Source organism: Physeter macrocephalus, chromosome 16, assembly GCF_002837175.3.
Source record: "Physeter macrocephalus isolate SW-GA chromosome 16, ASM283717v5, whole genome shotgun sequence".
NCBI lineage: Eukaryota > Metazoa > Chordata > Mammalia > Artiodactyla > Physeteridae > Physeter > Physeter macrocephalus.
In genome coordinates, this window is record NC_041229.1 from 100120842 (window position 1) to 100134168 (window position 13327).

General features: G+C 36.8%; 1 protein-coding gene across 1 annotated transcript in view; it reads left to right on the forward strand.

Moving 5' to 3' along the window:
* Nucleotides 1–12840, forward strand: part of MS4A13 (membrane spanning 4-domains A13) — a 31352-nt gene extending 18512 nt beyond the window's left edge. Inside the window, exons 6-7 of the mRNA XM_024133440.1 lie at nucleotides 11561–11683; nucleotides 12535–12840. Coding sequence (XP_023989208.1) covers nucleotides 11561–11683; nucleotides 12535–12840 — 429 coding nt within the window. The remainder of the gene's footprint in view (nucleotides 1–11560; nucleotides 11684–12534) is intronic.
* Nucleotides 12841–13327: the final 487 nt, after the last annotated feature.

Genomic DNA, 13327 nt, shown 5'->3' on the forward strand with positions numbered 1-13327 from the left:
ACCAACATATGCATAATGAGAATACCAGAAGGTGGGGGGGACAAGAAAAAAACTTGAAGAAATAATGGCCCCAAATTTCCCAAATTTGAAGAAAAATTATATTCTATCCATCTAAGAAGCTCGGTGAGCTCCAGTTAGAATAAACACAAAATGACTCACTCCTAGATGCCTCAGAGCCAAACGGATAAAAGAAAATCTTGAAAGCAGCAGGAGAAAAATGACTTCATGTGCAGTGTCACCACAATAATAGCTGACTCATCAGAAACAATGGAGGCCTAAAGGTAGTAGGATGGCATGTTAAAGTGCTGGAGGAAAAAATCAGTCAAGCATGAATTCTATATCCTTTAAAAACTGTCCTTCAAAAATGAAGGTAAAATAAAGACATACACAAAGATTACAAAGGCACAGAGGAAGGGGAAGGAATACAGCTACATGTGAACAAAGTTTTTATATTTTACTGGAATTAAATTAGCATTCATCTGAAGCAGATTGTGATAAGTTAAAATGCGTATTGTAATCCCTGACCAGTGACTAAGAAAATTCCCAAAATAAAATTAACAAAGAAGTTAAGATAATACACAAAGTATTTAATTAAAAAAAAAAAACAAGGAGGAACATAAAAGACATGAGACATACAGAAAATAGCAAAACATCAGACATAAATCCAGCCATTTCAAAAATAACATTAAAATAAAACTACAATGAGATGTTAAGTACCTAACAGAATGACTAAATTTCAAAGTACAGTTCTAAGTGATGGTAATGACTATGCATAAAAGAAATTTCTCACACACTCCTAACTGGCATATAAATTACTGCAACAACTTTGAAAATCTTTGGGGCATTATTTACTGAAGGTTAAGCTGTGCATACCCTATCAGTAATTTCAGTCCTTATTATATACCCAACAGAAATGTGTGTACACATGTAGCAAGATATACTTCCAGGGACAAAAATAAACATATATATCAGTATTATTCATAATGGTTCCAAAGTGGAAATGCATTCAGTGAGAGGTGAATATATTGAGAAAAAAATTCTACATAGAAATTAAAATGAGCAATAACTACACTTAACAGCATAGATCAATCTCATATATATAATGTTGAATATTGAAAGGCAAATTCAAAAGAATGCATACTTTTTTATTCCATTCATAGGAAGTTTGAAATCAGGCAAAACTAAAGCTAAACTATAGTGTTTAGGGAGGGATGGAAGCTGTTGGTAAAATTAGAAAGAAAAGACAGGATTGATTACCTAAAAGTCAAAACGGCATTACTTTCAAGGGAAGGAATGGGTAATAATTGGGAATGTCATGACAAGGTGACTTTTGGGGTGCCGGCATCTGTTCATGTTGCAGAAGACCTTATGGTCTTGGAGTATACCAAAAGTTACAAGTGGTTCAATAGCAAGTAAGAGAGTGGGTTGAGGTAGAGATGGAACAGAAAGAGGACAAATGGCACTTTAACATTTTATTCTATAAACATCAGTATTGCTTATATTTTTAAAAAACTAAGTACTTACTACATCTATGATTTTAGGAATCATAATGTGATTTATAAGAAGTTAATTTTTTTTTCAGTGTCACAAAAATGAAGATGATCATACAGCTGTTACAGAGGAAGCTGAGAGTGCTTTTTAAAAACCTTAGAAATATGAGAATTTTCCTGGTGCTCTTACCTGATGTGGGCCCTGATGATATATCCGTGTAACAAAGCTGCTACAAAGTCCACAGATTTTGTGCAAAAGAAAATACAAAGCAAGTTGAATTTTTCTTTTCAGTATTTCAGAAAATTCTTCACACATATTTTTGTAGGCTCCAATTGGAAAGCTTTTCCCTAATTAAATATGATATTATTACAAGGAAGAATTTATTTTCCAGGTACTCTGAATAGCTGTCAGCTCTTCCTAATGGAGCTTTTGTAAGAGACCATAAAAAAAGATTTGCGACTCTCTCTAGAGTACAAGCTACACAGACTTGGAGCATGATATTGTATAATTCTCAGGAGAATTTTAAATAATTTATGCCTCTACACGTAAAGAGTACATTTCAGTTTGAGTTCTTCTACCTGAGCTAGCTACCTGAGCAAAGTATTAATCAGAAGTCATCCAATTCAGTCCCTTCATTGACTCCTCCTCTCCTCATTAAAGTTCCTTTCTGCCCTGAAAGTCTCTGCTGTTTTTTCTTCCCTTTCATTCCCCCTTCTTATTTCTTCTCATTGCTTGGATCACCTGTTCAATTGCTTTTCAAAGCAAACAGGCTGCTTTTCCATACTAAGGAAAATTTCCCAAGGATCTGTTGTGAATTCAGATTCATCCTTTCTTCATATATGGAAAAGAACTTCAGAAAGCCTTGCTCAGCAATATGAATCATGCCAGTGAATATGTGTAGCTCTTTTTTAAATGTGCTGCTGTTTTTTATTTGTTCGTTTTCTGCCTTGTCTCTCAAGAGGTTTCATCAATTGTTATCTAATAATACAAATTAAGTTTTTGTGGTTCTAAGAATGTTAAGCTTAGCTTACATACATTAATTGAGTGTCTCCAGTGTGCCAATGAATATATTATTTAAACTTTGGCATATCAAAAATTAATAAGGTGCTTCATCACGAAGAGTTTTTATTTTAAGGGAGGAAACAAACAGGTAACAAATCAGTACTGCAGTGTGATACATGTATTAACAAAAGTATGAAAAAAGTAGCACAGGGCTTCCCTGGTGGCGCAGCGGTTGCGCGTCCGCCTGCCGATGCAGGGGAACTGGGTTCGCGCCCCGGTCTGGGAGGATCCCACATGCCGCGGAGCGGCTGGGCCCGTGAGCCATGGCCGCTGAGCCTGCGTGTCCGGAGCCTGTCCTCCGCAATGGGAGAGGCCACAGCAGAGGGAGGCCCGCATACCATAAAATAAAAAAAAAAAAAAAAAAAAGCACAGAAAAGATAATGAGCCTTCTATCGGGAAATAAGAAGGAATAAAGTTTTATGAAGAATGTGGGCTCTGAGCAGGTGATTAATCATAGTTTACCAAGCAGATTGCAAGGTGGGCGGACATTTGGAATAGAAAGATTAGCTCATGCAAAAACAGAAATGTGAAAAAGATCATAGTATATTCCAGTAGCTAAAATAAATATATATCATTAAAACATAATAACAGGGAGGAATAGGTTAAGAGTGAAAGTTGGAGAAGTAGGAAGAGACCAGATGATAGAGTCAAATCATCAAAGACGATGACTAAAGTGTTGAACTATACCTCGCAGACGGGGAAACCACTGAAGAGCTTTTTTTTAAAAAAAATTTATTTATTTATTTATTTATTTTTGGCTGTGTTGGGTCTTCGTTGCTGTGCGCAGGCTTTCTCTAGTTGCAGTGAGCGGGGGCTACTCTTCTTTGTGGTGCGCAGGCTTCTCATTGCAGAGGCTTCTCGTTGTGAGCACGGGCTCTAGGCACGTGGGCTTCAGTAGTTGTGGCTCGTGGGCTCTAGAGCACAGGCTCAGTAGTTGTGGCACACGGGCTTATTTGCTCCGTGGCATGTGGGATCTTCCCAGACCACGGCTAGAACCCGTGTCCCCTGCATTGGCAGGCATACTCTTAACCATGGCACCACCAGGGAAGTCCCCCCTGAAGAGCTTTTAAGGAGGGAAATGATACGCTTGGATTTAAGCTTGAAAAAGTATTAAATAGAGGGAAATGCATTCGAAAGGATAAATTTGATAAGAACAACTAGAGTGTGTGTGAGAGTAATGGATAACTACTGCAGTGACTCAGACAATCAGTGAATAAAGTTTTAGTTTTGTTGACTAAACATAAGGTATGAAGGGAAAAAAATGAATCTAAAATGACCCCCCCCATTTCTCAATTGGGTGACACCTGCAGTGATACAAAATGTAGAAGACACAACAGGATTGAATAAAGTGATAAATTCCATTCAGAATAAGTTGAGTTTGAGATAGCTATGAGATATTAAAGTAGAGAAGTCTGTTAGGCAGTTGAAAATACATAACTGGAGGTTGGAGAAAGGTTAGCTAAATAGAAAGAGATTGATTTTGATGGTTATTTAAAATAGGGAAATAGGGTTTCCATTTCCAGCAGTTAAAAACCAAGTTCTTGCAGCCCAAGCCTCCTACAAAGAACACAACAGAAGCAAGCCAAAATTTTAAAACATCTGTTGTTAGAAGGTATTGGAAATCTAGGATTTAAGGGAGCTGGGATTTAAGGAACCAAGATTCCAGAGTTGAAACCAAGAGATGATCCAGACTTTTAGCATAGCTTTTCCCCCAGATGCATTTTCTGAATCACAAACAGCAGATGAGACGTTAAGAGGGTAAGAGCTTCCAGTATTCTTAAAGAATTGTGAAGACAGTAATTGGAGATCGTGCCCACCAGAGGACAAGAAGCTCATAGACACCCAGGACTTCCTGTTACAATCCTTATTAGAGCTATATCCTAACAGTAAAGATGAGCAAAAATGAGCCATCCCTCTCATAGACTGATGCTCAGCTCAGTTACAGATTGTATTAAAGTGAGCGTCCCCAAATCTAACATTCTACCAAAGCAAATACAAATCATTTCAAGTGGAAGATAGCATTATCCAGAGCATCAAGTTATACACAGTTATTTCATACACAATGTCTGGAATTCAATCAAAGTAAAACAAGAATTAACAGAAATCCAAGAAAAAAATACAGGCCCCAAATAGATCCAATAACAGAATTATAAAATTTTAAATGACAAGATTTCAGCAGAGAAATGAAAATTCTAAAAATGAATCAAATGGAAATGAGAAATAGCACAATAACTGAAATTAAGATCTAAATATATGAATGTAACAGCAATTAGACATAACTGACAAGAGATTGGTAAACTGGAAGAAAGAGCAAAAGGAAAAATCAGACTGCAGCATTTATAAAATGTTGGAATATGCAATGTGGGGGGAGAGGACAGGGTAAGAGACATGATACTGGTGAAAAGTTCCAATACCATGTATTTGGAAATTCAGAAGGAGAGTAGAGATAAGAGAAAATAAGTGATGTTTAAAGAGATTATATCTTGGAATTTTCCCAAGTTTATTTTTTTAAATGGCAAATTATAGATTCAAGAAGGGTTACAATCCTAAGCTAAGTAAATATAAAGAAACCCACATCTAAGTACATAATAGTAAAACTGCATAAAACCAGCCACAAAGAGAAAAGTCTTAAAAGTAGACAAGGAAAAAAGACATTTTACCTTCAAAGAACGACGATAAGAAGAATGGTGGCTGACTTGTTAACCAAAACCAATAAAAGCCAAAAGTCTTCAACGTTGAATTAAATTTTTAGTAAGTGTTCTTCAGACAAAATAGAAATCATCTCAGATGAGAACTTGAAGAAGCAGCAAAGGATGGAAAAAATTAAAATTTTTAAAGGATAAATGTCTGAGTAAATATAAATAGTGACAACATAAACAATCATTTCCTGGCATACTAAAATATATTTTTAAAAGACTGAAATAGCACAAGACAGGTGATAAATGTAGTTAGAGTGTTCTAGGGTCTTTGCCTTGTCTATAAAGCAGTAAAGAAATAATTTACAACAGCCCTTAATAAATTGAGGTTGCATGTTGTAACCTCTAAGGTAAACACTGAAAGAATAATAAAAGACTGTATAACAACCTAATAGTCCATTAAAATGAAATAAAAATACGTGAGAAATCCAAAAGAAGTCAAGAAAGGCAAGAAAAGAAACAGAACAGAGGTAAACAAAGTAGTATTATTGAAAATATTAAAGCAAGAAAAATTCTTGAGATGAAAAGGAAATTTCATCAGAAGTGTCAATCTATTAAGAAGATATAATTCTGTATTATTCTGTATGTGAATAATATTAAAATCCATAAAGCAAAAGTTGAAAGAACTAAAATAAGTAATAGATCATCCATGATTATACCGGAAAATTTTTAGCAACTTTTCTCAATAATTGATGGAACAAGCAGATAAAAATCAGTAAGAGTATAGAAGATTTGAGTAAAACACAACACTACTCACCCACTTGAATGGCAAAAAATTCCACAGTGATAATACCAACTCTTTGGAATCATGTGGAGAACCTGTAACTTACATACCCCTTGCTGGTAGAAATATATAAATTGCTTAAACCACTTTGGATATCGGTTTGAGAATATGCAATATGGAAACCTCATTCCTAGGTTTGAAGCGTAAAAATTAGTATATATTAGTACATATGTTCAACAAAAGACAAGAATATTCATAGAATAGTCACAGAATCAGCATTCCAAACCCCAGCTGGAAAAAAAAAATCTAAAATTCCAAATCCAAATGCTCATCAATGGTAGAATAATTTCCTTAAATAAATTTAATGTTGAGCAAAAATATCAAGCACAAAGTATTAAATACTTTAGGATTCAATTTGTTTAAAGATCAAAACCAACAAAATACCTATTGGAAGTCAAGATTGTGGTGACTTTTCAGAAGAAAGGATGGAAATTAAACAACATAATTCTAAATAATCCCTAGGTTAAAGAGGACGTCTCAAGGGGAATTTTTGAAAATATTTTGAACTACATGATAATGCAAATGCAACCTATCAAATTTATTGTAATACAGCTAGAACAGTGAAATTTATAGCGTTTAATGTTTACATTATAAAATAGGAAATGTCTTAAATCAATCTAACCTCTGAGCTCAAGAAACAAACAAACAAAAAAAGTAAAATGAACCCAAAGCAAGCGGAAGGAAGCAAAAAAATAAAAGGAATTCAGAAAAATGAACCCCCCCCCAAAAAAAACTTGATTCTTGAAAAGATTGATGAAATTGACAGAACTTTAGGAAGACTCACAAAGAGAAGAAACACATTACTAACATAAGGTATGAAACGAGATATCACTATAGAGGTTGCAGACATCAAAAGGATGTTAAGGGAACACTACAAATGACTCTATATGCATAAATTTGACAACTTACTTGAAATAGACCAATTCCCTGAAAAGTGCAAGCTACCACAACTCACTAAAATGAAATAGGTCATTTGAATATTCCTATGGCTATTTTTCAAATCTAATTTATAATTTTAAACTGCCTTCAAAAAATGTTCCAAGCCTATGTGGTTTCTATGGAATATTTTAAGAAAAATTAATGCCAATTCTACATAATCTCTTCCTGCCTCTTCCTGAAGAGGCAGAAACACTTCCCGTCATCCTGATGGCAAAACAATAAAAATGCAGTACAAAGAAAACTACAGACCATATCCCTCATGAATAAGAATGCCAAAAAATTCTTAGCAAAATATCATTAACAAATATAATAACTTGAATGGACCTCAAGAGCATTATTCTTAGTGAAAGCCAATCTCAAAAAGGTCACATACTGTATAATTCCACTTATACTGTTGACCCTTGAACAACACAGGTTTGAACTGCATGGGTCCACTTATACAAAGATTTTATTCAGTAAATACTACAGTACTACATGATCTGTGGTTGGTTGAATTCATGGATACAGAGCCTCGGATACAGAGAGTTGACTGTGGGACTTGAGCATCCATGGATTTTGGTGTCCCTGGTGGGTCCTGACACAAATCGCCCATGTTGTTCAAGGGTCAACTGTATTAATATTCTCGAATGAAAAACATGGAGACATGGAAAACAGATTACTGATTGCCAGGGTTTAAGGATGGTAGGGGTGGGTGTGAATACCGAGGAGTAGCATGAGGGACATCTTTGTGGTAGTGGAATAGTTTTGTATCTTGATTGCATCAGAGGTTACATGAATCTACAGGTAGCCCCTGCTTTTAAAAAAAATTCACTTTACATTAGTTCACTTTTACAAAAGACCTACATTAGTACCTGTTTTCACTAAGTGAAAGAAATCTGAAGAGGGTTTTCACTTTCATGAGGAAAAGAAAGCAAAAATAGCACCCAGTGTTTATTTTGCCGCAAGCCCTTAGGCAGAAAACACTCCAAGCAGCAAGAGTGGCACCGCCAAGCTCCTTCCCCAGGAACTACACTCAGCATCTCAGCATCAAGCCACCATAGCTTTGAACTGTGTCTCTGAGCATCTGCGCTTTATCTCGATTTATTTTGTGCATCTGATAGTAAGATGCATCCTAAGGTAATTACTTCTTCACTTTACACCATTTCAGCTTACAAAAGGTTTCATAGGAACACTCTGCTTTCAGATGGCAGAGGAAATCTGTACATACATGATGAAATGATGTAGAACAATACACACACACAGTTCCAATATGAAATACCTAGTTTGAATATTATACTATAACTACATAAGATGTAACCATTGGGGATGCTGGGTAAAGACTACATGGGGCCTCTCTGTACAATGGAAGCTTTGTGAATCTATAATTATTACAAATTTAAAGTTCCAAACAGAAAACATATGGGTTGTGATATCGCTGGGCTGGAGAGGGGCTTCTCAAGAGATAGTAATGTTTTCTTAAACTGGGTGTGGGTTACATGGATTTTCACTTTGCTTAATTCATCTAACTGTATGCTTGTTATGTATAGCCTCTGGTATATTTAATTCAGCCCAATTATTTTTTAAAATATGAGAATGGATGAAACCAACCAGGATGACAGTATTGAGTGAATAGTTAAGAGTACTGAGGGAAGAACTCTGAAAAGAACTTATTTTAAGATCATGACAAGAAAGAAGACGCAACAGAATCTGGGAAGTGGTCATAGGGGGAAGAAAAGAAAATTAGGGAATTATAGTATCATGAAAGCCAAAGGAGAATGGAGTTCCAAGGTAGGGATTCAAGTTAGCCAAATAAGTCAGTAATGAAAATGGCAAATAATAAAGTCTCAGAACTTATATCTTGGGTCAAATTGCAGGAAGTTAAGAAGATTTAGCAGGATATGAAAAAGTAGAGACAAGAAGGTTAGGGGAAACTTAAGCTTGCCTATAGGCCAAAAGAAAGGAGAGGGTACAGAGAATTGATAAATGGTACATTTATCACAAATGGTAACAAATGATCACAAATTCTTCACATCCCCATATGCATGCTCCTTTGAAATGTGACTTTGAAGCTCCTAAATACATTAAACATTATTAACAGATCTTAAGGCAAAAATAGACAGCAATGAAATTAATAGCAATAATGGATAGATTATCCAGATGAAAAGTCAATAAGGAAATAATGGACTTGAACTATACTTTAGAACAACTCAGCCTAATATATGTACAGAAGGTTATATCCAACAGCAGCAGAATACACATTCATCTCAAGGGCACATAGAACATTTTCCAGGATAGATCATATATTATTAGGTCACAAAACTAGTCTTCACAAACTTAAGAAGACTGAAACCATACCCAGTACCTTTTCCAATCACAATGGTATGAAACTACAAATACATAACATGAGGAAAGCTGGAAATTTTATACAAATGTGAAAAATAAAAAGCTCTGAACAACCAAAGTGTCAAAGAAGAAATCAAAAGGGAAATCGAAAAATATTTTGAGACAAATGGAAATATAAATACAACATATCAAAACGAATGCAGTGAAAGCAGTTCTAAGAGGGAAGTTTATAGGAATGAATGCCTACATTAAGAAACAAAGATCTCAAGTAAACAATCTAATCTTACAACTCAAGGAACTAGAAAAAGAACAGACTAAACCCAAAGTTAGTAAAAAGAAGAATATAATAAAGCTTAGAGCAGAAATAAATGAAATATAGACTGGAAAGACAATAGAAGAGATGAACAAAATTAAGAGTTGGATTTTTGGAAAATAAATAAGATTAAAAAAATTGACAAACATTTAGCTAGACTAAGAAAAAAATAGTTGACTCATATTAATAAAATTATAAAAGAGGAGACATTACAACTAATACCAAACAAATATGAAAGATCATAAGCGAATACTGTGAGCAATTACATGCCAACAAATTAGATAACTTAGAAGAAATGGATAAATTCTCAGAAACCTACAACTTACTAAGAGTGAATCATGAAGCGATAGAAAATATGAGCAGACCAATAACAGGCAAGGATGTTGAATCAGTAATCAAAAATCTCCCAACAAACAAAATCTCAGGACTAGATGGCTTCATTGGTGAATCCTACCCAACATTTAAAGAATATCAATCCTTCTCAAACTCTTCCCAAAAATTGAAAAGGAAGAAACATTTCCAAACTCATTCTACAAGGCCAGCATTGTCCCAATACTGAAGCCAGACTAGTACACTACAAGAAAATAAATTACCGGCCAATATCCCTGATTTAAAGTAGGTGCAAAAATCCTCAACAAGATATTAGCAAACTGAATTCAACAGTATATTAAAAGGATTGGGCTTCCCTGGTGGCGCAGTGGTTGAGAGTCCGCCTGCCGATGCAGGGGATACGGGTTCGTGCCCCGATCCGGGAAGATCCCACGTGTCGCGGAGCGGCTGGGCCCGTGAGCCATGGCCGCTGAGCCTCCGCGTCCGGAGCCTGTGCTCCGCAACGGGAGAGGCCACAGCAGTGAGAGGCCCGTGTACCGGAAAAAAAAAAAAAAAAAAAAAGGAAGGTGATTAAGGATGAAGCTGAAAAGATAGGCAGAACCAGCTCACATAGTGCCTTTTTGGCCTTGTTAAGATTTTATGTAAATGTAGAGAAAAGGCATCAAGAAAATGAGCTGAAAGAGGGAAGAGGTTTATAGGAGAGTGAAAAGATCTAGAATAGCTCTATCCAATAGAAATATAATATGAGCTATGTGTGTAATTAAAATTTTTCTAGTAGCCACACTAAGAAAGTAAACAAACAGGTGAAATTAATTTTAATAATATATTTCCTTAACCAAATATTTCAAAAATATTTAGATATTTTACATTCTTTTTATCATATCAAGTCATGAAAATTTGGTGTGCATTTTACACTTAAAATACATGTCAGTTCAGACGAACTACATTTCAAAGGCTTAACTGCCACATGTGGCTAGTGGCTACTGGTTTGGGCAGTATGAGTCTTGAAGTTTCAGCAGAATTCACAGAAAATGTATTCATCATTCACCCTACCCGAGGACTCTTGGTTCCAGAGAGTGAGCAAGTGCTTAGAAAAGTATTGCCCTCAAAACAAAGCAAGGTTTTTCAGGCCAAGGAGGTACAGAACGTTTCTTGTGAAGAGGTTAAAGATGTAAAGGTGGCTGTACCCAATAAAAGGCAGATTCCAGGGGACGCAGGCAGAAGACTTCCCACTGTATCCTCGCTTCAGTTGATGGCTTCAGTTTTTCCCTCTCTTCTGGATCACTCCCACAAGTATATAAAGCATGTTATTATTTCTCCTGTTTAAAACAAAACAAAAACCTCTTGACTACTTCCCCCTCTACCTATGACTCCATTTCTTTCCTTTCCTTAAAAACAAAACTCAAAAATAACTTTCCATATTGACTATTCCCAAATTATCTCCTCTCATTCTCTCTTGAATCCATTCCAAGTTAGGGTTTGGCCTCTACCTTGCCCCTAAAACTATTCTTGTCAGTGACAGCAGTGACCTCCATATTGCAAAATCTAATGAGCAATGCTCAGTCCTCATCTTAATTGACCATCCAGGAGGCTTTTAGCATAATTTTAGCATAATTTTCTTAGATTCCAGGGCTCTTCAGGTACCTTTCTGGCCACTCTTTACCTCCTACGCTGGATCGTGTTCATCTCCCTGACCTCCTAACACTAACACTCATCACTTCCCTTCACCCTGATCCTTCCCACAAGGTAAGCTCCATGAGGTGCAGAAATATATATTTTTTCTTCACTGCTTTTATCCCCAATATGTAGACCAGTACCTGACACATATTGATGCTTAACAGATAATTTGTTCAATAAATTATACAATATGTAAAAGACCAAGCACCTAAAGCCTCAACAAATGCTAATTACATTCCCTTACCATAATGTTGTCTTTAGTTAGCCATCAAAGCAAATCATTTTTACTCTTAAGCTGGGACTCAGTATAAATGAGGGAGTTTGAATAGAAAACATTTTGTTCATTTATTCACTTCTACTATGTGTCAGACACAGACACAGTGCCTTTACAGACTATTGAGTTGTTTTAAAAAAAAAAAAAAAAGTTCTCCATGGTACCCGGCATCATGGAATCATGGACATGGCTCTCAAGTTAGAATTCTAATATATTAGTTGTTGGGACCTGATTACAGCATATTTTAAACTTGTATAACCCGATTTCAGTTCTCAGAGTGTGAACTTAGTGTGAACTTAGTTCACACTAACTTAACTTAGTGTGAACATGGGAGATACACAGAAAATATATTATCTCATTGTACAGAAAAACAACCTAAGGTACAGGAAAGATAAATATTTTGCCCAAGCACTTATGCACCTAATAAAAAGGAGAGTTAAGGACTAGAGCCCAGGTTTGCTGAGCAGTACTCTTCCCTCTACACCTTGTGAAGATTAAAGGTAGAAAGACTGTTGCTGATACAAACCTAGCAGAAAAGTGGAGAGGAAGGCATGTGTTTGATGGATGTCCCTGCAGAGGCAGCCAGGGAAATCAGGCATGGCCCAGATTGTGATGCTAACAAACGCAGAGTGTGATGCTAATACAGGCAGCAAAGGGTTTTGTCTATGTTAACTCCCTCCCCCAACATCTCATTCCCAATCCGTGTCCTGGGAGCCTGCAGATCCATCAGAGCTCCAAGCACCCCACCGCGCAGGTGTCCCCGCGGGGCTCCTCGCGCAGCCGCGCCCGGAAGCCGAGCTCTTGGTCACAACTGCGGCGTTGGAAGCGCTCGAGGGGCGATGAGGGGCACAACCGAGGAATCAGGACCCACTGGACAAGTGCTGCCGCCAGGACTTCCGGAGCCGAAAAGTCTGGAACTGAGGGCATCACCTACGAGATCACGCCCCTCTAGCTAGCCCTGTGATGAAGTGAATGCGGGGATCCGTGGTCAGTGTAGACCGCCCTGAGGGCAGGCATTCCCAACGCAAGTTCTTCTTGAGTTTCAGTTTTGCACCAGTTTCTCTTATTTGCTCCCCAACACAATCCTACAGGGATTTTTGGCCGCTGAGGAAACACCCTTTGAAAGAATAAATGATATGGGTAAGGACAAGATTTGAACTCAAATTTGACTCTTTGGGAAAACAGTGCCACGTCTGGGGGATGATGTCAAGAACATAGTGCCATTATGATCATTGCCCACAAAGCTCTATGGCCTGCAGCTTCTCCTGAATATAGTTCCCACAATCTGACCACCTCATTTGGGACCATGTCATTATCAGCTCAGCTTAAAATAATTTATGGATGATGTCAAGAACATAGTGCCATTATGATCATTGCCCACATTCTACCTCTTCTCAGTTTCAAGCGTCGACAGGCCTGCTTAGAGAACTCAAACCTTA